This window comes from Pteropus vampyrus, unplaced genomic scaffold, assembly GCF_000151845.1.
Source record: "Pteropus vampyrus isolate Shadow unplaced genomic scaffold, Pvam_2.0 Scaffold501, whole genome shotgun sequence".
In the NCBI taxonomy this organism is placed as follows: domain Eukaryota; kingdom Metazoa; phylum Chordata; class Mammalia; order Chiroptera; family Pteropodidae; genus Pteropus; species Pteropus vampyrus.
The window spans coordinates 263,453-288,610 of NW_011889282.1; the positions used below are offsets into that span (position 1 = coordinate 263,453).

The window sequence follows — 25,158 nt, forward strand, 5'->3', positions numbered from 1 at the left end:
CTAGGGACCCCGTCAGCGCCCTGACCATTCTCTGGGTTCCATCCCACAGCTGGCCCTTTGCTGTGTAAATTTACTAGCATAATTGCTAGGAAGGTCTCTGCAGCCCCACCTGCCACCCAGGGAGCCTCCCAGGTGCACACTGGGCTCCCCTGCCGAGCTCCCCAGCTGTGCCCTCGGCTTCTGGGGAAAGGGGTCGGGCACCTTTTGTCCCTCCACAGTATGTTGCGCAAACGTGCCCACACCACACACGTGGAGAGGATGCCCTGGCTGGCTGAGTCTTATAATCGAGGGCAATTTCAGAACTTAAAATTCTTAAAACAGAATCAAAGTAGGTTTATCATTCCAGAACATCAAGAAAACCCTCCTCGCGTGTGTTCCAGACATCTCTAAGTGGGAGAGGATTTCTCAGGGCCGCTGACGTGTCTGCGGGCTGTGTGCGACCACGGTTACCTGATCTCTTTGTTGATGGCGTCCAGCTGCTCCTGCAGCATCATCGCTAGGGTCTGGGCATCGGCCTGCCCACTGGGTGACAAGAGAGCAGCTGAGCTGAAGAGAGTGTCCCTGTCATCCTCGCCGTCAGACACGTCAGCGTCACTCTCAAATGCCTGTGCTACGTTGGCCAGGACGCTGGCTTGCTGGGCGCGTTCCCAGTCCTGCTCATTGAGGGTCTGTACCTGCAAATCGGAAAGCCTAGCCTCAGCGAAGACGCACAGTAACACCCACACTTACGGCCCCTCAAAGAAATTAACAGAGGCTTAAAAAATCTTAAATAGAAGCCCAAAGATTCTGGAAAAATGAACCATGCTTATCAGCTGCTGGCATGTTAAGCACACAGGATTTGAGAAAAAGGGGAAGAAGCAAATCTACCACTCAGACGCCTCATGACAGTCACGTCTCAGTGGGATCGAGGCGTAGACGACAAAGGCAAAAACAAAAATCGAAAATTGACAGAACACCCCCACGCCACGGTCAGCCACACTAATGCAAGGGAGACGACACGTCCAGTCCACAGTGGCTGGGCTCGCCGCAGCTGCCGCGCCATTTCACTGACGTCACTGAGTGACTTACAGCTCACGGACTGGTTTCCCAACCCCCATGTTCTGAGGCTGGTACCAAGGAGCACGGACAGACAGGGGCAGCAGAGCGAAGCCAGGGAAGCAGCCCTGGTGTGCTCCACGCGGGTTCTGCAGCCATGTCGTGGGGGCCACGCGACTCCTCCCGCAGCGAGGTCCTACCCATCCGCCCGCGGCCACTCCCACGCTGTCAGAGCAATCTCAGGAGGGGGCAACAGCAGCACGAGGCTCTAGCGCCGTCTCCTGCCGGCTGCCACTGCACCGCAGTTCCCACCCAGAGCAAGTCCCCCCTGGAGCTGCCTCCACTCCTCCTCCTCCTGCTTGCTACCAGCAGGTTCCACCCACGGTCCCTCTGGCAAAACTACTCCAGCACTGTGGGCCTGGACCTGCGCCTTGGCTGCCCACTGACCTGCTCCCCATTCCTCCAAGCGCCTGGCTCGTTGGCTCCAGGCCCCACACTCTCTGGGCCTCCTGCCTCACACTCCCTTCTCGATCCCCATCCTCTGACACCTGGAGTCCACGGACCTACCCAGCCTCTACCAACGAGCATCCACTTGGTGACTTCGTCTCGTCTTCCGCTATACACGGCATCTGTACACCCATGACCCCAAATCTTTATCTCTAGCTGAGACTTCTCTCTTGGGTCTGACCTAACATATCCCCTTGGACATCTGACAGGTCTGTCAACTTGAGCAGGACCAATGCTCCGGTGCCCCTCGTCTCAGGACAGACCCCATCCTTCAGCTGCTCGAGCCTGAACCCTCCAGACCTAGCTCGTCTGTTTCATCCACTCTCCAAGCCGTCGGTGCACCTGCTGACACGACTTCGTATCTCCAAATGGTCACTTCTCTTCCCTCCTTCAGGTCTTTGCTCAGAGGTCACCCTCCTGGTGACACCGCACTGGCCACCCAATTTAAATGATTACTCCCCTCCTCATGTTACAGCTCGGGGTACCCCGGACTCCCTTCCCCTGCTGATTGCCGTCTAACATTCTGTGGTGCTTCGAAGTATGCTCAAGAATCCTTCGGCACCCCGCCCTTTGAGAGGTGGAGGCTACTTCTCCCTGCACTCCCGAGTGGGGACAGGACCTAAAAATTCACTGTAAGGAACAGAACGCCATGGACGTGAAGGCACGTGGCGTCCAGACCAGGGCACTGAAGGCTCTGGGGCTTTCTCCTTCGCCCTCGGAATGCACCGAGGGACACCACTGCCACGGCGTGAAGACGCACGCAGCCCACAAAAGCCTACGTGGAAGGCGCGGAGCCCTCTCACCCACAGCCAGGTGAGGGAGCTGGCGGGAACTGGCGGGCACAGCGTCCAGCCCCAGCTGAGCCTCCTGACGGCTGCGACCTCGAGAGGCCCAGCCAGAATCATCTGCTACCACGCTCCGAAGTGCACAGCACCGTGAGCTAGTCATGCTCATCGCTGAGCTGCTGCAGGCTTTGTAGAAACTCGCAGCCATGGCGACAAAAAGCGAACGCGCGCGCCATGTTTTGCTGGCCTCTCCCTGCGTGTCTCCCCACTGCACTGTGAGTGCTAGGGGTGCAGGCCTTCCGTCTGCTTCTCATTCACTGCTGTAGCCCTAGGTGTATAATGACACTTGGCCCAAACTGTTCAATGAACACAACTGCTCAAAAGACAGCAAAGTATACAAAGATACACGCTGTGAAACAGACAAAAGTACAAAAGCATTTGATCTCCTTCCTAAACGTGAATCCTTTTCACTAAATGAATACTGTGACCCCTGAACAACATGGGGGTGAGGGACACGCTGGGGAAGTACAATAAAATATCCACACACAATTTCTGACTCCCCAGAACTGTAGCCACCAGCAGCCCGCTGTCGACCAGAGCCCGACAGCATGAATAGTCGATGAGCACGTGTTCTGTACGCTGCACGGATCACGTACATTCTCGCGACAACGCTGGAGAAAAGAGGATGCTATCAGGAAAACAGATTTACAGGGCTGCACTGTACGGACTGATACCCTCGTTTCTGTAAACTGTTTACAAGCTGGCAAGTCTGCGTGTAAGCTGACTGGCTGGTTCAAACCCGCGTAGTTCAGGGGTGACCGCACTGTACTCCCTCGCTCCCCGCCCACGGCTGTGCCGACTGGCGGTGTGCCGCGCTCAGGTCGTGTTTTATCAGAATTGCCATTCCGGGGATAAAAGCAACATACCCTAAAACTAAACTCTTGGCCAGAAAAAGGAAAATGGATGAGGGGCAGACAGCAAGTGACCTATCTACACTTAATTCCAAACCCAAACCGGTGTCCAAATCTGAAGGGTGGGGCGGGGTGCGCCGAGGGGCGGGGCCTTGCCTTGGAAGGCTCGTCCCGCAGTGCAGCCAGGCGGCCTTTCTGGGGGCGCCGCAGCACCGCGCCGCTGCTGTAGGACTCTGTGGGGCCATCTGCCATGGGGAACCGGAAGTCCGGGACGCTGCCCAAGTGCGGCCGGCTGGAATACACAAAGGGAAAGGTCACGATGAGAAGAGTGAGCTGTCGTCAAGCCGGAACCTGTCAATTTTGGGGGACAAGCAGCTGCAGAGAAAAAGGTCCCCACGGAGGACGTCTTCCACTCGCACATGGCAACCGCATGGCGCTGCCCCCTGCCAACGTTTACTCCTCTGTCCCGCAGGAGGGCCCTTCCTATCTGGGGAGACCGACGCGGGTGCTACGGATATGAGCAGATGGGGTGCAGCCATCACGTCCAGAAAAGAGCTGGAGCCGTCCGAGTTCTCCCGGGCTGCCCAGGAAGCACGCCTAGGCCACTGCTGACCTCCGCCGGCCCTGACTGCCCCGTCTGCCCGGTCCCCACGCCCCTCCGCCTGTCAGGCTGTCTCAGTGCCCCAGAGACCACTGCAGGAGCCTCTGGACCACAGCTGGAGCTCAGGGGACCCGGATGTGGCAGCTTGCTTTCACGGCTCCCAATCAAAACTGAGACCTGTGTGCAACCAGACTGACAGACACTCCTCCTGAAGAAGTCTCCGAGACAGCTGGCTGAGGCCTGAGCACCCACGAAGGAGCCGCCAGCCATTCACCCCAGGAAGGCGTGGCTGAGAAACAGGTGGGCACGCCCCGCCCCCGTCTAGTGAGCCCGTGCTCTCTGGGAGAGAAGGGCAGCTGTCTGCATCCGCAGCAGTCCTCACAATCTGGGGCAGGAAGGCCACCATCTGATCAGAGGAGTTCAAGGGGTTCCCGCCCCCCGCGCCCGTGCGCACAAGCTGCAGACAGGGCCAGTGTGACGTGCCAGCCCACCGCCCGGGTTCACACGGCTCCACATCTCCTGGAGCGACGTCTTCTTGAAGCACCGCGTTGGGTGTGGTGCGCGTGCGACCTATCACATCTGGGATCCCTCTAGCCCAGCCCTCTGCGCCCTGCGTGCCCTCGCTCCTAACCAGGCTGCCCCCTTCCAAATCGGGGGTGAGCTGGGTGCACTCCAAACTCCGCTTGTGGCTTTGGACGGTTCTTGGAGCCTCTGCGCCCACAATGCCCTGGGCTCCAATACCCTCGTCCAGGCTGAGTGCCCCCGGCCTTGCCGCTCTCATCTGGGCCTGAGGCGCCTTCCCCTCGTCCGCTCTAGGTAAGGAAGCCCAGCACCAGCCTCCTCCTACTCCTCCTCCTCCCTCTGGGAGCTCTCTTGCCGGAGAGGGCCACAAAACAAGACAGCTGACTCCACTGCAAGGTCGTGCCAAATAAGCCGAGCTGGCCCGCCTCCCCACCAAGGCACAAGCCACGCCCACCGTGCCTCGTCTTCCCCGTCTTCCCCATTGCTACAGCTCCCACAGCTTCTCTTCTAAGCCACTGGGAGCACAATCTCTAGGGCAAACCCTTCCTCTGCATCCAGCCTCTCCAGCCCTGTCTCCAGACCACAGACACGTGTGACCTTGGCCATGACTAGAGCACACAGCTCCTCTCTCGTCTCCTTTCGCTTTTCGTCACACACGTTGGCCCGGCAAACAAGCGCAGGGCTTCTCCATCTGCACCCCTCCGAGTTCCCGCGCTGGCTCCCCTTCCTCCGTCACTCAAACTCCAAAGAGAGTGACAGACGCCACGTCCGCTTCCCCTCTATCCGTTTAACCCCAGCAAATCAAACGCACGTCTGCCGTGTCCACCACACTAGTGACGCCAGCCTTTCACCACCCAGGACTTTCATCGGCAAACCAAGCGACTATCTCTGTCCTGACCCTCCGCCCGGTCCCCTCTGCCCAGTCCCCTCCGAGAACACAGGCTCTCCCTCTTGAAGTTCTGCCCCCGGTGCTGTCAGAGACAGGCAGGCTTCTGGCTCTGCCTCTCTGTAACTGTCTTCACTGATTTCTCTTCTTTCTAGAAGCAGGTTCAGCAGAGACAAACACAAGATACTCCAGACGTTTGCAAAAGCAGACACGTGAACGTTGCCGTTAATACTTCAACAGCCTGTGCTGGCGTTTAACCCTCGTGTGATGAGTTTTTACAAAGAAGCAGAAGAAAAGTTTAAATCCCGCAATGAGAATCTCTGCCTCTGTGACAACGATAAGCCAGGCGACCCACCCACAGCAGCTGCTCAAAGTCATGTTTCAACAGACTTTAAAATGACTACGTCAACCTTCAGAAAGGACAAGGACTGCACTGAACACAAGACGTCAGGACCCCGCACACGTCGGCCCCCTCGGCGATCACCGCCATGACTGTCACTCCCAGGTGTGCGGTGCTTCATCCGGCACCTTGGGCCCTGTCCTCCAACCCCTACCCCATCGGTGCCATACTCTGTGGGGTCCCCCATGTGAACACACCCAAAGACGAACTGATCACCCCCATTTTCCGGACCGCCCCCTGTGTTTTGCATCTGTCACCAACACAACCCCCTCTCCCTGGCACCAAACCCAGAACTCTGGAGTGATGCGGTACTCCGCCCGCTCGCCTGCTGCTAAGCCACAAGCTCCGTGGGGCCGGACCATGAGCTGTGTCCGGTGACACGGGCTGAGACGTGCTGGGCACCGTACCCGTGGTGAAGGGGAGCGCCGCGCAGCCTCATCTGGTCCAGCTCAGCCCTCAGCGCTTCGACGTTCAGCACGAGCTGATCCTACAAAACAGCAAGTGACGCCCACTGTAGCAACCTCGCGGCTTCAAATCATTACACCAAACGTGCTCAAACGCTGGACGTGACCACAAGAGATTAGTGAGCAGTTATAAACACTCTAGTTTTTTTTTTTTTTAAGGCAAGACATCTTTTGGTTGATCTCACAGATTGCAAGGACCTTGTCAGCTTATGATCCCTTACTTTTTTAATTTTTACGCCTATAGCACCTGGTCTTCTTAGGTGGTCTCCCATCCAAGTACTGACCAGGCCCGACTCTGCTTAGGTTCCAAGATCAGATGGGATCAGGCTTGTTCAGGGTGACGTGGCCACAGATTGAACACCTAACATTTTAATTCCGAGAAAATTTTCTCCACGAGTCCTAAGCATACACACTCAGACCAAATTAACTTCCGAAACCCTAGTGAATAAAAGGGCACGTCTTAGTCCTAAGGAAGTTTCCAGAGGAAACACCAGCCACCAACGATGACTAACTCTGTAAAGAGAAGCATAACTGGGGGGCGGGGGGCACATTTCCCTTCTGCTGCGTGTGCTCAGCTGTCTCACAGAGCGCGTCCACCCACGTACCATCTGTACGCGTGGCCTTGTGTCTGTGCGTGGTCTGCTATGTCTACGGTAAGTAAAACTAATGAAGAACTTTTAGTCACCCAATCACCTCTGGATCTGTGCTGTCCCAGACAGGAGCTACTGGCCACGAGGTAGCTACTTAGCAGTCGAAATGGGGCCAGTTCAAATAGACATTTTCCGTAACTATAAAATACACAGCAGATTTCAAAGACTTAAAAAGAAAAAAAAATCTAAAGTAGCCCATTAAATTTTATATTAATTACATGAGAAAATAACATTTTGACTATATTGGGTTAAATAAAGTTAATTTCGCCTATTTCTTTTGCTGTCTTAAATGCGGATACTAGAAAATTTTAGATGACATATGTGGCTCGCGTCATCCTTCTGCGGGACAGCATTGCTCTAGATAAAAGGTTTATGTTAACGTTTCAGCTTTCAAATGAACTCAGAACGACATCCAAATTCTGAACTGCACACATTGCCGCACTGAAAACCCGCCGCAGTGCCGGGATTCTTTCGGCTGTGGGCTGGCCTAAGGAAGCTGAAGTGGACTTCACCAAACATCCGTAGCGAACACAGCGACACTGAACTGAACTCAGCTCAGCTCAGCTCAGCTGGTGATGGGCTTCTTTAAAGACTTAAGTACCTTATCATGTTGAGTTTCTTCTAATTGCTTTTTCATATTTTCAACTTCTCGCAGTAGAGAATTCTGAAAAAGATAGACAGTCCTTCACTGTTGATTCTTGAAAATGTTCCACATAACAGCATATGGCTACATTTCTGTTTAAAATAATAACGTATATCCCAGAAAAGGGATGGGCCACATGGACGTACAAATGAGCAATACCACGCATCCAGAGTAAAATGCCGACGAGGCCTGAGTAACTCTTAGTAATAATCTGTTCGTATAAAACTTACTTCGATCAGCTTTCTAAACGTTAACTAAGCCATGTTCACGGTACAAGTTCATTTGATCGGTTAAACTGGTTTGTATCTGCTCTTTCCATTCATCATCACTGGGAAACCTGACACAAGCTTCGAATGTATAATTCAAATCTCAGGTAAATATATTCCTAGCTTAGGTCGGCCCCACGGATCAAGGAAGACGTGAGGTAACTGTTCCACGTGGCCTCTAATAATGCCTTTTACAACGGGCTTTGTGTGAAACAACTGTGTCACATAACTCACAGTCATCACTGGTCCCTTGAATGAGCATGGCCCCAGATGCCACCTCTGGGCCTTGTCTCAAGGCATACTGGTGCCCACAAGACAGGTCCTATCAAATCTGAATCCCACTGTCCCCACTGGAGCTTCTCCGACACAGACTCCAGGCCGCCCGTTTCTCTGCTTGCAGCTTAAGCATCCCATGAAGACGGCAGAGGAGTCTGGGCTTAGACGGCCTCCAAACCAAACGAGGAGAGAGGAGGCAGAGCTTGGGACATGAGACTGTCTGTTTTCAGGTGCTTAAATCCTTCCTATGACACTGCACTCCTTCCTACAGCGCTTTGTTTAAAATGAGACAAATTAATTTCCAAATCGAGAGCAAGGAAGGGGTGAGAGCTAGGACCTAACAGAGCCGAGTGCAGAGGCCGGCAAACAAGGGCCCGCAGGCCACGTCCGGCCCACGCCCTCTGCCAGTAAACAGCCGCGACAATACATTTACGTGTTGTCTACGGATGCTTTCATGTTAATTACTGGTTAGCATAAAACTATTTATTTAATTAGTCATAATTACTAAAGGCCTAAAGTATTTACGATCTGGTCCTTGGAGGAACAGTTCGCTGGCTCCTGCTCTAGAGAACGACACACAATTTTGCACGCGCACCGACCGTGCAAGGGCATGACGGACGGCGAGGTAATTCAGGAGTGGGGCAGCTGGTGCTTTCCCACGTGAAAGGATGACTGTTGCTTTCGCTAACAGCTGTTAACCACCGTTAGGCACTGTTCCTCAGGAGAACGCGCACGGTGCTTCTGTAAAGGGAGGGAAAGCTTCGGTGACGTCTGGGACATCCGACCTTATCCTCTAGAGCAGCCATCCTCTCTTTAAGGTGAAGCTGAAGCCTCTCGTTAGATTCTGAAAGAAGCTTGTCGACGGTGTCTGATAAACGTTTATTGTGTTCTTCATTCATTTTTTCTCTCTGCCTTGCCTGAAATGAGAGAAACAAAAACTTAGCAAAAACTTCAAGTACAGGTACGGTAATTATTTCACAAGCGCCAAGGACTAAGGGTATGACACGTGCCGTCCTTCCCCAGGCTGCTCCTCCCGCCACCTGTGGAGGACGCTGCATGAGAACCAGAACCAGCTCGCAGGTGAGAAGTACAGGGACGTGTCTTCGAGAGATCACTGGGTTAGACGGCCCTATTGCTTCGGCTAAATGCAGCGCCCCAGGGCCTCGGGAATGCTGGCAGCCATTCCCCATCAGATGGACTCGGGAGGCAGGCTCACACGCGGGATCGAGCCTGTTTCTACGGGGATCGGTTTAGCTACATGCTGGCGGAGGAGCTGCTCTGTGTGTAGACAGAAGCCTGGTTGGGTCTGGATTTGGGGATGAGGGGGCCGCAAATTTAATCCATCGAGCAAAAGGTAAAAAAGTTCACTTTGGAAAAAAATCAGTGCAAGCAGAGATGTTCACCTGTATTTCTTTATGTTTCTGCATCACTTTGAATTCTCAGTAATAAAGTCTTATATTAAAAAATTATAAATAATTATCTTAAGAAATTTTAAAATGTAAACAATTTACTACAGATGATGTAGATTTGTGTTTTATAGAACAACCATCAACTTCATGGTTTAAAAAGCTTGTTTTCGCCCTGTGTCCTTCGTCAACACAAAAGGTACGTAGAGAAGACAGGGAGTGGTAACGGGGCAGGTGGCGGGAGCGCGGTCACCGAAGCCAGTGGCCGGTGCTCAGGGGCTTGTCCTAGCGGAGGGCACACGGCTGGGGGCTCGGGTGTGTGCTGGAGCCCTGGCTGGGGAGCAAGCCCATGAGGACTCGCCAAGGTCCTGGGCGACAGTCGCCCGTGCTTCGGTTTCCTCCTCTGTGAAATGTGGGTGCCAGGGTCCCCCTTTTCTCGTAAGCGTGTGAGAATTAAACAGAAAGCACAGAGAGTCATCCCCAACACTCCACAAGCACCATTTGGAGAAGACCGTGCCATACGACAATGAATCTGCACATGAACGTTTTTAAAGCAAAACAACTTAAAAGTTACCTTGAACCATCTCAGTTATAAACTGAACCGCCATCCTAATATCTGTCTTTCAGGACCAAAAGCCAGTTCTGAAAGTCACAGAATGCACCCCTAACCAGGCGCAAACAGCTAAGAGAGGAGCGTGTGCGCGCGGGGAGGCGGGGGTCTGCCCCACACGCAGCCCCCTGACGGAAGTCGGAATCCACTTCCTGGAAGCTCGGGTGTGATGCTCGGCAGTCCACGGCCAAGAATATACATTTCCAGTGAAAAAAGAATCTGATGACCTTGCACTGATACCGTAAGGCTGGTGCCAGCTGGACCTGGGACTGCCACTCGCTCTATCTCCTGGGTGTGCCACACTGCCACCTGACCCCGACTCTTCAGGGGAAAAAGGGTTCACCTGACACGGACCTCCAGCCCTTTCCGCTACCTCTGAAGCCCGGCCGTCCTCTTGCTCAGCAATACCCAGCCCTCCACGCCCCTGTGCATCTGGAGTAGTAATTCTGTATTTCAGGATCAAGGTCAGGCCTGTGACCTGACTTTGGGACTCCAGTGCCATATCCTAAGCAAGCAGACCCAATATCTCAGCTGATGTGACTTACTCTAGTTTCAGGGGGACCCCAGGCCAGCACCTCCAGTTTGAAGGGCATCCAGAAGGTCCCACTTGTAGCTGGAGCAGCTCCCTGACAGGCCAGAGCAGCAGGCAGCCTCCGGGGATGTGGGGACCCGTCTGCCCCCTGCGGCACTGCCCACGGTCACCGTCTTTCCCCCTGCTGCCGATGCTGAGGGAGAACGAACGGCCCGGGTGGTAGATGCGCCTACCAGCAGACAAGTCGCAGACACGGCCACGGGCCACGTGTGTGCGCGGCATGACTGGGGAGGGGACCGGAGTCGGGAGCCGCCCGGCCGTCCGAGCACCGCTGGCACTTGCACGTCTCCCTGTCACCTACCCGCTGCAGCTCCTGGTTCTTCTCCTCCAGCTGGGCCTCCATCTGCCGCAGCCTCTCCTCAACGTTGCCGTGTCTCTCCTCGGCCTGTCAGCAAACACAGCGTAAGTCCCAGCGGCCACGACGCGAGCCGGGTGACCACATGCTGCATACTACTGCAGTAGCGACGTGCACGACATGCCCCGCGGACCGCTTCCAACCGCGGCCCATGGCAAGTGTTCGCTCACACCCACTGGCACATCCTACGTGGCTCCACGTGTCAGTCCGTGAAGCAACGGACCGTGTCAGTTGGTGGTTGAGGCGTGGCTGGTGCCGGTGGCGAGGTCTGAGAGTGCGCTCCCCCACCCCGGGCCCGCGCGGCGTTGCCGTGGGCGTCCTCCCCGCGGTCGGACTGCTCGGGCGAGAGCACGGAGGGCAGGAAGCGGCAAGCGCGAGAGCGACGGGCACGGTCTACCTTCCTAGGCTGCGAAGTGAGCTCGCACAGTTTAGCTTCCTTAGCGGCAGAGCTTCCAGAAGACAAAGGGTCAGACTACAAGGCCAACCAGGGACAGGAGAGATGACAGGGGAGAAGAGAGACCGAGACTTTAAACGCAGATCGCGATGGAGAGGAGAGATTTTGTCAGCTGCCAGCAGTGAGCCCGCTCTAAGGAAGCTCCGTGGGCACCGGCCCCGTCTGCCCGCCCCAACGCCGGTCTTCAGGACAGTTCCCTGCGTCTGCCCTGCCTTTGTCATGCCTGTCCCCGCCAGCTCACTGGACTTGAGTTAGGTGGACCAGCGGGGGCGCCCACGGGCTCCTGGGCCTGCAGCACGCCCCTCTGCTGGCTGAGGCCGACCAGCGCCGGTGCCGCAGGGTTAAGTCCCTCCTGGGCCGGCCGTGCTCCCTCCCAGAGCGGACGTGTGCCCCCGGCACCCGTCGCATCATCCAGGGAGGGCCGGGGGGTGGGCCTGCGTCTGCCGCAGGGCTAGCCAATCTTTTTCAAATGAATGAATAAATTATACTTTAAAATTTGCTTATTTTGAAATGTTTTTGTCTTGAAAAGAGAATAGAATTCTCCTACTTCGGAGAAAAACTATCCTTTTACACAAACTTTCTAGCTTATGCTTTGAGTTGCTGACGTAACTCTAAGAAGCATACTGGGGACAAACAGCACACGTCTGACAGACCTATGCAAGAACAAAGATCGACAAGGTCCACGAACAAACCACCACGACCGCCACAACCCCGACGTGTAACCCCGAAGAACACCCAGGGCAGTACCTTCGAGAGCGCGGCCACCCGCTGGGCCAGCTCGGCCTCCACCTCGGGCAGCGTCTCGGCCTTGCGCAGAGTCTGCTGCAGCTTCTGCTCTGCCAGCTCCAGGCGTTCTTGTAACTGGCGGTTTTTATCCTCAGTCTAGGGGGAGAGAGCCAAGTGTTGTAACACATCCCCTAGCCACTTCCGCTTTCAATCGAACCAGACCTGCACGCAGACATCGGCGTCAGCTCTGCCGGAAGCCCGACTGTCTGGCGGTGCTTGGAGCAACGCTTCTTCCTACAAGGACGCACCTGCTCTCCTGGGCCTGAGGTGGGCGTGCAAAACACCTCCTGCCCAAGTGACTGCTTTTCCTGAGTATCTTTAAAGAAGTTCCCCCTACAGAAAGGTTCCTATACATGAAAGAAAACCCTTTTCTGCAGGAGGCTGCTCATTCTCCCTGACAAGTGAAGGAAGGAAGGGTCCGGTACCAACCGGCAAGGCAATCAGCGGCTACCCGGCAGCATGGCTCAGGGCAGACTGCCGAGTGAGAGCCGGCACACGCCCTCGTCACCTCTGCAACGCACACCTCCCAGGAGGACGCCCCGTGAAAGGCCATCCAAGTTATTTCTCTAAATGTACGACTCTTTTAAAAAAATCTTACTCTAAAAAAATTTCAGTGTAGAAAATTTAAGCAAAAGGAAAAACTTTAGAAATCCTCTAAGTTCAGGTTCACGAGAGGTTAGCATTTTATACACGGCTTTCTTCTTTGTTCTGTGCATGTGTCTACACGTACATATACGACAACGCATTGTGCTTTAAAGCCCCGAGACAATGCCGTGAGCGTATTTGGTGATCTGCCTTTGAAGCCATCACTGTGACCATTGCAGGTGCTCCTAAGGCAGCATGCCACGATATGATTCATGACAGCTTCCTAGCGTTTTGCTTTTTTATTTTTATTTTGGGCCTAATGATACACTTTGTAACATAACAGAAAAACTCACTTTATTTTCAAGAAGCTGAATTTGGTTTTTCTGCTTTACTCTTGATTATCTGAGACTGCAGAGAAACAGGGCAGGGATGGCAGCCACCCAACCACAGGAGGCACAGACGCCCCTGCAGACTGCATGTCCGAACCCGCCGCCATCACACCGACCCCAGCCACTAACAGGCAGCCCACTGCCCTGAAGTTCTCTGCGACTCCCGGCTCCTTCGGTAATAATGCTGATAAGCAACAAATTAACATTCAATTCAAACAAATGAAAAAATCAAGGAATATAGCTCCATAAAATGGTTATATAAAATCCTACGTAATTAAAACTTGTTAATTGATGTTAACACATACTTTTAAACATAATAGTCTAAAGATCATAAAAATTTTGGACTTGAGTTCCAACATGAAAGTCACAGGAAAAAGGTCTTTAATTTCATTAGTAATTAATTAGTAAAAGCCTGACGAGTTCCACAAGAACCACTACCTGTCGATGCATAGAATCTTTATTTGCGATTTCGTTTTCAAGTTTATCGTTAAGGTCGTGCACAGAGGTGGCTTCACGCTGTGCTGCGAGGTAGCGTTTCTCAAGAGTAGTGATTCTCTCTTCCATGTCTTCCTTTTGGGCCATGGCCTACAACAGGTACATCAGAGGGAAATAAGGTAAATAACATGGAACAAAATATATTTATGAAAGGAAAAACTGGACTAAATCCTAATTTTCAAGTCAAATATAAAATTAGCATCCCCAAAATTAATCTAACAGAGATGCCAATTTTCTCCACTACAAATGAAAACGTGACTGACTCACATACCCATAAATATCCACCTAAATATCGGCAAAGACTCACCTGTCAATATCATGGCTACTCAGTTAACCAAGCTTATCCTTTTCTACATATCAAAAAACATGTACAATAAAATATTCTGATATTCAAGAATTCCAGGAGGTGAGGGTATCTGCAACGAAGACACAACCTCTGTTCGCCTCATGATACAAGAGGGTTCCCACAGGACAGGTGTGGCCCCTCGAGGCACAACAGTGAAACAGAGTGCCATTTCCCTGGGTGAAACTGGGTGCAATCTCAACCAATTAACACAAAATTAAAGCTATGTTATCAATGAATGGAAGAGAGAGCAAAGTTTAATTTAATTGGATACACCTTTCTAAAGCCGAATTCTGTAGAAAACTTCTATTACGTAGTATTAAACACTGAATCTAAGGCCAGCACTCTCTGCTAGTGCAATTCCTGTCCCCACTACGGAAATTCATTTTAGGTCCCAACCTGTTTACTAAGTAACTAACGTTAGCAAAGTCTTAATATCGGAAGTGACAGGACTTAAAAAATTTCAAAACTTCTCTGCATGTTAAAATTCTGCCACATAAATAATCTCCTATTGCCAAAGAATAATGTAACTAATTAAACAGATTATACAACATGTGCAAATACTTTCCTTTGTTTTGAATGCTTACATAAAACCACCCCCAGGAGCCACTAAACAGCAAGTGCGCCCATCCCGCCGTGGTCACTGGTCTGCGGGGTCTCCTGGGTCCTCCTGAGAGGCTCGCTCTGAGGCGGTCTCATGGAGAAGGGGCGAGGCGGGTATTTTGTTTTGTTGACAATGGACAGCTTAAAGTGATGGGGGAGGTGCCAGAGAAAGTACCCAGCCCTCCTCACTGGTTTTTATAGTGAGGATGACACAGTTTGCCACAACTTCTTCCACTACGGAACCATCTGCCAGAAATGCGCATGCTCCCACAGGTGAGCACAGCGTGACCCCGACGGCCCACGTGCACATTCCGCTCTCACTGCCCCTCCGAGGAGGAGGACGTCAGAGGACTAGGCCGCCAGTCACGCGCGCTCCCTGCACAGGGACAATCGACGATGCTCACGTCACGTGAAGTGAACTAGCGGCACAACAGATGTCAACATCCCCTTGCTTAAGTGTGCATCGGAAGGAAATCTGAGCATAAGGAAAATAAGTTCAGACGGCTGACGACTTGCAGAAACAAGGAACCCACAGGGCAGGCGGCACGCAGTCACACAGCAGTCGGCTGGAGGGCGGCCTCACGCCCGTTTTGCTATCCCTTAGACAGTAATCCGGAAGTTGAGAGCAACTGGGAGAGTTAGGGACAAAAGGAACAAAGCGATCGAACCGATACATGCCACACAGTCAAGTCAATGGCACTACTGCAGTCTCTACCCTCACTCACTTCACGAACATCTCGCTGCAGTTTTGTGTTCACGTCCTCAGATTTGATGAGATCTTTCCTCGCGGTGTCCAGGTCCTCTTCCAGCTCTGTCACGTGACTGGAGAGGGCGGCCAGACGCTCCTTCATCTGGCTCTGCTCCCGTGCCTGCTTGTCGATGATTTCCTGCAGCTCGATGACTTTGGCGAGGTCTTCCTCGTGGCTTAAAGAACCATCGGAAGATCTCTGTTGGGGGAAAGCACTATAAACAGCCTTGTTTGCTAAACGCGGAGACAAACAAGGTACTTCTGGGAAATGGGCAGAAGCAAAACCGAGCCCCGCATCTGCTGACTGCACAGCGTCTGAGCATTGCTGTGGCCGCACAGCCCTCCCGACGGCCCCGCGCTCGCACCGCAGGCGGCCGCACAGGGCAAGGCCAAGCCAGGGGACTTGCCTTTCCATTTGTGCTCGGCGTATTTTCCTGCTCGTGGTTTACGTCGAGCACCCCATCTGTCAGTGTTTTTTTCTGATTATTCTGTTCTTTAAGAATCATTAGCTAAAACCAAAAAAATCGAATATGAGAGTAAAGAAATAAGTCAAGGCAGCAAAACTTTTACATAACACAATCATAAACATACTATAAAAAGAAAATATATGAATATAAGCAGTTACTAAAATCGGATTTATCATCTACTGGAAAAATGGGTACTTAAGAGATTCTGCAATTCTGAAACATAAGGCTAGTTTACTGGTCATTAAAATGGTCCAGAGGGGTTAGCTGGTCCTCCATCAGAAAGACCAAGAACATCTGATATCCACCACTATAGTCTTCAGATATTTTTTTTAAAATCAAGGGATAAAATGTAAAACGCTCAATTTAAACCTCGCGATGATTTATCAAGCTTACCTCTTTGTGTGTGGCACCTAATTCTTCTTCTAACAAACTACACCTTTCAAGTGCTACTCGTAACCGCTCTCTCACCTGAAAGCAAAAAGAGCTGAGTTTGTGCATCCACCAAATTCCTAACGTACGGCCACCCCAGACCCCACTGGTGTGATGTGACATGATGGGACACCTCCACACCTCTCCTTGACATCAATGTCAAGGAAACGTGCTTGTTAACAGCTTTAAATTTTAAGTTTGAGAAAAATCTTCCCCCAAATAAATTACATTACCCAACTCTTAATAACAAATCAATATACAGCATATAATACATTTTAAAACACTGATGCCACCTAACGCTTTTAACTACACAGAAAGAACTCTGCTTCTCACAGGAAAATGTGCGTGTAAGAGTTCGAGGAGCTGCTAAGGCTGCACAGACACACACGACGCCCACCTAACGCCATGGCACGTGTTCAAACCGGGAGCGACTGCGGCTGACGGTACCTTTTCGTCCAGAGCTTTGTGGTGCTCGAACAATGATTTCAGTGCTTTAAGTACTTCCACTTCGCTGGACACACCTGCTGGGGACTGCGCTTGCCTCTTCACCACTGTCATCCTCAGGGACCTCTCATGCCTGGAGACAAGGCATTCCAAATGTTCCAACAGCAGCTGGAAGACAAAGCCCAAACGCAAGCACGGGTAAAGGACACTTCCGATTTCGCGTCTGAATTCGGGGCAAATAACTGCCCTTGACTCAGTAAAAGAAGTTTAACTCCCTTCGATTCAGTCTAAAGTTAGAGAAATCCCCCTCAAATGTATAAGATATCATTCATTCTCATCGTAAATTCCCAGCAAGGCACGGGAACACTAAACTGATCAGTCAAGTCGGAGAGGAAATGCTGACAACGTGTTTAAGACCAGACAGAGCAGACTGTCTTCTGGGTTTAAACATCTGACGTTGGTCCCAGTAGTAACCCAGAGGCAAATGTGCAAACAAGAATCCACCCACTAACCCTGGTGTTGTTTCTTTCTGCTTTGAGTTCGGCAATTTCTTCTTCCCTTTCAAGGAGCTGTTCCCTGCATACGTTGAGTTCTTTAGTAAGTGCTGCGAACTCCTAGAAAACAGGAGAGAGAGAGAGAGAAGGTGGGGGGAGAGATGCTTTAGGACAGACTCCCGCCAAGCTTCGCCAGCCCCCACACAAGGGCGACCCCGGGTGCAGGGCAGAAGGGACCTCTGTGACACTCCATACGAAGGGTTTGAGCCTCCAGGCCAAGGCCACACGGGCCACCTTGACTCAGACCGCCTGCCTCGCTCCAGCCGAGCCCCGGCACAGCACGGGCCACCTTCTCAAGTTCCAGATGTCGTTCTGAACGTGGAGCCTGACACCAAACGGGCACAGACCTTTCTATGTGACTAGCAGACACGTGACCTAGAACCACCGAGGAAAGTAAATTCAAAAAGGCCTAGAAGGCCACAGCCCCTGAACTCTACCTCCTCTCCGAAGCTGATTCTCCTGGGGGAGGGCCCCCCAGAAAGAGGCTGACGGTACCCCAAGGCCAACCTGTCTGTTAGCCTGAGACTTACTCAAAATCAACTACATAAAACGGTCTTTTCACAAATGCTGGCAAGCCTTTGTGGGTAAGGAAAGTTTGAGAAGACCTATTTCTCTGGCCAAGTAGGAAGGTTCTGGAGGGCAGCACTGGGAAGAGGGACGCCAGGGGGCCTCCTCGGCCCCGCTGTGGGTCAGCTCTAACTGCAACTCGAGCGCCCTTAGGGACACGACGATAAGCCGGTCAAAAGAAACGGACCTGCCCTCCCACATCCTGTCGGTTTTCAATGGAGCAAAACTCCTCTGACATAATTATCTGCCAATGTTTCACTGTATTTGATGTTTTTAAAGGACAAAGGAAGGGATAAAGTTCACGTAATAAATAATCAATCTGACATTCAAAACAAGAAAAGTGGTTGATATCGATAATTCTAGAAAATCCATTTACAAACAGGTGGTGTACTAAAGTCCGCCCATAAAGTAATCCTCTACAAGGCGAAGCCAGCTCCGCCCCAGGAGGGACACCGCACGTCAGACTCCGCCCCCCCGGGGCGGGCCCAAAAAGCCAGGACCTGCAGCGCTGCACTGAGCGCTGTGCTGCGGGTGACTAAGAGGCCACGGCACCGTTCAACGGTGGAAAAGAGTAAAATGCAAATACTTTTTCTTGAACACCCTTATTTGGGGGAGCAAAGTGAGGGGGTGGGGAGGCAGAAAATTTACAGAGATCGTGAAGGACATCCGTGAACACTGTCATGAATACAGTAAGCCAGTGGTCATTATTTATCTAATTTCTCAACCGATATTTCTTCTTCAAGAACCTACAACTGTGATCACCTTCCAGCTTCCAGCATGAAGAGCTCAACTAACCTGCTCCCCAGTGAAACTGTTGACAGTTATATTTTTAAAAATCACAAAGCCTCTGACCGTCCTAAGGGCAAAGGACAAATGAAGAAACATCTACTCGAAGAGATCCACGAAGGTCACGTGAAGAGGGCAAGTCTGTGTGTCTGAACCAAGGCTGCTCCCCGCCACCCCACCCCAGCTCAGGTGGGGATCCTACTCCTGAGGCTGCACCAAGAACCCGGCCGGAGTTGTTCTTCTGGAGGAGGACAGCGGCACATCCCACCTGGGCCCCGCCTGCGGGCGCAGAGGGCAGTGTGGTGGAGAGGTGGCGTTCGCTGGGTAGCCCAACCCCACCAGACAGGGACTCGGACCACGGGTGCAGGTGCTGAGAACTGGGGGCCCGACCTCTCTCGGCCTGCTCTCCGAGGTGGTGGCCCAGCCCCAAGTGCTCGGCTCCCAGAGCAGGGGTGCCACTCAGAGGGGCCTGCCACTGTCCCCATCCCAGCTCTAGAGCCCTGGCTCAGAGATGGGGGAGCAGGCAGTAAGGAGACCGCTCCCCCTCCCCCCCCAAAGGGGCCGACTTCACAGGGGACTGGAACCCAAAGGCGTGCCCCAGACCAGTGAGGGCTGCGGTGAATGTCAACGGGAGACTTGAGGACAGGGATGCGGAGCGGCTGGCAGGCCGTGAGCCTGCAGGACGGGAGCGGAGACGCGGTCGCAGGGACCTCCCAGGGCCAGAACGAACACCGGACAGTCTCCTGGAGCACAAGGCTCGGAAGGAGCCCGAACTCAACTGGATTCTCTGCAGAGAAACTTATACCCCAGGGGACCGGCGAGGACAGAGAGACCGGCGGGCCATCAGCGGGCTTTAACAGCTGGGTGAGGTCAGGGAAGGAGTGGGCGAGAGCCTTGCCAGTGACACCGCCACCCAGGGTAACTGCAGGCATGCCCTAAGCTGCACCTCCCTGGGGAGCAACGTCCGAGGCTCCCTGAAATCATCCGGTCTCAATAAACTGGCTAAAGGAGTGACTGTCACGTTATGCGTGCAGCTGACCCTGAACAGCACGGGGGGAGCCGCGCGGGGCTGCGTCCACGTCAAACGACCCGAGCCGTCCAGCCCGTGCTGTGTGGGGGTCTGCTCCACAGTGGGACCCGCTGACACGAGGGCCGACTGCAGGTTCCAGCTGTGAGGGAGGGCAGCACCCCGCAGTCCCGCGCTGTTCCTGGTCGACTGGCCTGGACTGGACTGGAATGTAAGCACACGTGCTCATGCACGTGCACACGCACACACGCTGCTCCTGAGAGCACGATGCGAGCTGAAGGGTCTGTGCCGGCGTCTCGGCACAGACCTGCGACACTGGATTCCGGCAGCACAGAAATGACGCCGCGTGTCTCGGAGCCTGGCGACGGCTCTGCGCCGTGCTGGAACGTCTTCGGAGGCCAGTGGGCAGCGCGCAGAAGCGGCTTCGTGGAGGCTGGGGGGGCCCAGCGGGCGCGTCTCCTGCCCTCGCTCTCCATTCGGTTCACCTTCCTTCCAGAGTTTCAGAGGCTTCTTCCACGCGCGACAGCATCGACTGCACTGAAGCTCTAGTTTACATCTCCTCTGCTGAGCAACTGTGGCTGACCGTTAGACCCTCTAACATCTCACGTGAATGACAGATTTGCATCTCATTATTGAGATCTTGTATTAGGAAATGCTCTGTCTGTGGCTGGTGAAAGAAAATGTGAGTCCAACCAGCCCAGGTGAAGAGGCGGTGTGACTCAGGGCCGGTCAGCCTGAGGGCGGGCTGGCTCCAGGCCCGCCTGGACTCAGGGCCTTGAAGCTTTCTTTGATCCCTCTGTCCCCCTTGTGCTGCACTCAGGGCCAATTTTATAAAGGCACTGCCAATTCACTAATTCTGTCGTTGATTACGTACAGTCCAAAGCTAAACATTCTGGCCCATATCTTTTTCATTAACTGGATTTCAAACTGTTTTTCTGTCGTGCCTTCCAGCCCTCGTGGCCTTCGTCTGCTTTCGTCTGGTGAGTGTCTGCCTCTTTAAGCGCACGTGCTTGGACAGTTTTCCCAGCCGGTGCACAGGCTGCAGACGGCGGTGTGCTGTGCGGACGGAGTCGGCTCGAGGGTGGCGCGGTACAAGGCAGCTTCATGTCACGGGGACCTGGGTCCCCGCTCTTGACGAGGTCCTGCTGTTGGTGCTCTCGGCCCTCCTAGTGTCCCACAGTTGCCCCTGCAAGCCCCCCACGGCCTCAGGCCAGAACCAGGTTTCCTCAGAGACTTACAGTTCCTGCTGCCTGGCTCCATCCCAGTCGGACAGTGACACATCCCCGGAACTGCCCCCCAGGCCCACGCTTCCTATAAAGCCCCAACGTATAGGGGATAGTGGCCTGAGACGGGGGAAGCTCACCTCACGCCAGCTTTGAAAGGTGAGTCAGCATCTGGCTGCAATTCCGCTGAACACGTTCGTCCCCACCGCCCTAACGCGGGAGCCGAGCTCCCTCCCGCCGCCGCCGGCTTGCAGCCCGGCGCTCAGGAGCCCGGGGAACCCGGGCGACACACGCGTACCAGGTTTGTCCTCTGTACGGCAGGGTGTGCCTTTCTCTCTCCTGGGGGCCTGGCTGTACTTTTGGTTGATTTGTTTAAATGTTATACTTTCGCTGCTGTGTTTGGAAAAGAGAGGTGTCACAGCCTGAGTCTGTGAGCCATCCCGACGAAGTCACAATTCTTCCAGGAATCAGCTGCACGAGGGGACCAGCCGCACCAGAGCTGTGGTCTGGCGCGTCCCCAGGCGCTCCCACGGAGCAGGGCGGAAGCCGCCCAGGATGGACCACGAAGGAGATGGCGGCTGAGCTGAGTGAGGAGGGGCCGGCTGCCCGGTCAGTGAGAGCCACTCGCACAAGGACGAAGGCGCTGTCCCACTGCGGAGCAACTGTGGGGCTGGAGCCCGGCCTGACGGCTCTGCGAGCGCGGAAGACACACGGCCCCAGCCCAGGCAGCGCTTGGCAAAGGGGCAGGCTTGTGGGGGCCTGGGGGCACAGGCCCGGGGGTGCACCGACGCTGGACTGCAGGAGCAGGGAGCGGAAGCTACTCTGAGTCCACAGCAAGAACCGCAGGGAGGAAAGGGGTCCAAATAAGGACCGATGTTGGGGAGATGGAAACCAGGAAAACTCTCAAGACCACACCCAAGTGTCCGATACACGCCAGGTGCCACCTGCTGTCCCCGGGTGCTGTGCCCAGAAGAGCCAGGCAGAGGGGAGGCTGAGGCGGGGACACCTGCAGCTGCTGCAGGAAGGCAGCGTGAGCAGGTGGGCTCCGGGCGAGCGTGGCAGCAGGGTGACAGGAGACGGGCTGAGCGGATCTGAGAGAGGGAAGGCCGGGACGCCTCCAAGGACGCTGGCAGCAGCGAGTGAAGGGTGGACCCACAGTCTTCTGAGAAGAGAGTGACTGGGAAGAACGCGTTTTGAAGGGAGGACTTAAAGTCCAGTTTTGGACGTGCTCAATTCGAGATAGTATCGGACATTCGAGTGGCACCATCAAGCAGGGAGCTGCGACCCAGGTCTGGAGTGCTTGAGAATGCTGGCGCAGTGGGGGATCGGTGCACCCCACGTGCACCGGGCACTGACTGCAGACGGCGATGCAGGGCGCCCCGCAGGCAGGAGGGCACCTCGGGAGTCAAGCGCTCCCAGGAGGAGCGATCGACCGTATCGAATGGCACTGGTAGGTCATCCAGTCGGCTGACTGACTGCTGACAGGCGGGCCCGCCGAGATGGAGGTCAGCGGTGACCGTGACAACAGCAGCTTCCGAGCAGTGGCAGGGCCAAAAGCCTGACTGGACTGAGTTCAGCGGAGAATGGGAGGACAGTAGCAATCACATGGAAACTCTTTCGAGAAACTTCACAGTCGAAGGGAGAAGAGAAACAGAGCAGTGGCTAGAAGATACTGGGTCAAGAAAGACCTTCCGGACGATGAGACAGGTGTGGCAGGTGTTCGCACACGGACGGCGAGACTCGGGGAGGGGCGGGAACTGACCGAGTGACTACTCTGAGTAGCTGAGGGCAGGCGGGTCAAGTGCATCGGCGCAGAGATGGCCTTTCCTGGAGGTGCACGGTTCGGCCGCAGGAAGAGCAAAGGCAGCCGCGTGTATGGGCCCAGATCCAGAGACACAGGCGGACCTGCGGTGGGACCTCGGGGGCGCCCTCTCCTGGTTCCCTCCAGCTTCACAGACAAAACAAACCGCGTTAAGTGTGAGGATGGGTGAGCGGCGCCCGGGGAGGGGAGGAGGAGTGGGTCGTGGCATGCCAGCAGCGTGCCTGTGTGGCGCTCGGGCCCACGTCGGGTCCCTGGTCACGAGTGTGGACAGGGAATGGACTTCATGGTCGTGGGTTTCGGCAGCTGAAGGGCTTGCAAGTCTGCGGTGACATGGATCACGGCATTTCGGGGCAAACACAAGAAGGGTGAGGGGTCACAACAAGGTGGTGGGGTCACAGGACAGTAGGTCCCAAAAGGGCTGAACATCAGTGTTTTGTTTTCAAAAGTCACACAGCTGTCACGAACGAACTTCACTGCCTCTAGATGAAGTACCAAGTCAAAGCACAGCAGGGCGACGGTAGGGGTGGGGGGTGGGCTGCGTCATGACTAAGGCACAGGGGCCACAGGAAGTAGCCATTACACAGACCTGTAACAGCGAGGGTCCCCCACAAGCCCCGCCTTCACCGACAAGCCCGCATTCTATGCCCTGTCACCACACTTCTCTAAGGCTTCCACCACCGGAAGCAGGCCTGGGTCTGCTCCATGCAGTTCCCTGAGGTTTTTCCAAATGGCCCGAACTCCCTCTGTTCACCTATTAAGAGAATCTATTTAATTCCTATCATTATGGCAAAATACAAGTGTTTTTATAATAAAGTCAACAGCCAAAAACATTCTATGATACCCTGGTAGAAAACTGACTGGTAGAAAACAAATTCATAGAACGTGATAATTATTTTCACTCCTTAAAGAAAAACCTTTCTCTTTGCTCAGAAGAATTCAACAGCAGAAAAAGTATCAAAGTAAATTTAAACTTAGGAGTTTAGATAAACATTAGACAGGAAATTCCAAAGTTTAAGATTCCAAAAGCATGTTCGTATGTGCACTGTGTTTGTATTATTATTGTAGAAAAAAAACAGTACAGCCTGAAAAAACCCCAAATATGTGCAATAATCTACTCTGTTACCATCACAGGAATCTAATTATCAGCATCTAGATTTTTTCCTTTTCAGAAAAAAATGTTTAAAAGATACTGTAAGCCAAATGTACTACGCATGTAAAGTGTCATTCTATTTACTATAATTAAAGTTTGAAGTATTTTTTGAAATCGAATAGACAAAATAATCACTGGAATAACTTCATTTTAAAATATAAGTTTGAGAATACAGGTTTGTATTTGATATTTTCTGGGATTGAGAACAGAGAAAATAACATTTAACCATTAAAATCAGTTCAAGCCCTTAGTTTCACATAATACCTAAACATATCGTAAATATTTATTGGTTCTGGACAAAAGGTTCAGACCTGGATACTAGGTCCGAATCATACAAACCAGACATTACTGATCAAAATCCACGATCAGGCCAATTTTAAATCAATTCCTGTGGATCTGATGCAACATTTAGTCCCAAAGCAATGAACAGCCGCCTTTCCCAGCCACCCCGGGCAGAGCGCGGCAGCTGTGGCCCGCACGGGTCCCGGCCCCGTCCGCGCCTGTGTTCCTCCCGGTTCTCTAGTCGCCCCATGGCACAGTTCTCCATCTCTTGTACTTGGCAATTTCCGCCAGCAGTTCTGTTTTACTTTTAAATCACTTTTCATTATTTTCGCTAACCTGCCCCTGAAACTGGAGGCAAAAGGCATATGTCCTCAGTGCAGGGCGATGCGGTGTAGTTAAAGAAATGGACACGGGGTCTGATTTTTAGCAAGCCAGGATGTCCTTCAGTAGGAGACGGGTAAACAGACTGTGGTCCATCCAGACCATGGAATATGATTCAGCGCTGAAAAGAAATGAGCCATCGAGCCATAAAAAAAGACATGGAGGAAACGTGAATGTGTATCACTAAGTGAACACAGCCAGTCTGAAAAGGCCACGTACCGTGACATGCTGGAATAGACAAAGCCTTGGGACAGTGAAAAGCTCAGCGGATGCTCAGGTTTGGGGGGAGGGAAGGACGGACAGGTGGAGCACGGAGGATGTCTAGAGCAGGGGAACTACCCTGTGTGGCAATGCAATGGTCGACACGTGACATTATACATGTCTGTCCAAACTCACAGAACCAAGCATGGACCCTCCTGTAAACTCCGGGTGACGATGTGTCAGTGCAGATTCACTGACTGCAACAAATGGACCATCTGGTGTGGATGTGGGCAGTGGGGGAGGGGCAGGAGGTACACGGAAAATCCTCGCAGCTTCACCTCAATTCTGCTGTGAAGCCAAACCTGCTCTAAAAAATAAACCTCAAACCAACCAACGAACCAACCAACCTCTGTGCCTGTTTCCTAAATTCTGGCTTAGCAACTGAGGAGGCTGCGTTTTGGGTGTCTTATTCCGAGCCTGCATCATGCAAGGCTGAACCTGAAGAGCTCGTGG

At 53.2% G+C, this 25,158-nt stretch overlaps 1 protein-coding gene and 1 pseudogene across 1 annotated transcript in view; both read right to left on the reverse strand.

Moving 5' to 3' along the window:
* Positions 1-25,158, reverse strand: part of PPFIA1 (PTPRF interacting protein alpha 1) — a 75,985-nt gene that overhangs the window by 29,492 nt on the left and 21,335 nt on the right. The window contains 13 exon segments of the mRNA XM_023524847.1: positions 420-674; positions 3,395-3,530; positions 6,055-6,134; positions 7,363-7,425; positions 8,732-8,863; positions 10,856-10,939; positions 12,111-12,245; positions 13,562-13,708; positions 15,290-15,511; positions 15,720-15,821; positions 16,173-16,247; positions 16,656-16,820; positions 17,165-17,266. Coding sequence (XP_023380615.1) covers positions 420-674; positions 3,395-3,530; positions 6,055-6,134; positions 7,363-7,425; positions 8,732-8,863; positions 10,856-10,939; positions 12,111-12,245; positions 13,562-13,708; positions 15,290-15,511; positions 15,720-15,821; positions 16,173-16,247; positions 16,656-16,820; positions 17,165-17,266 — 1,698 coding nt within the window.
* LOC111732869 lies at positions 6,347-6,465 on the reverse strand (annotated as a pseudogene).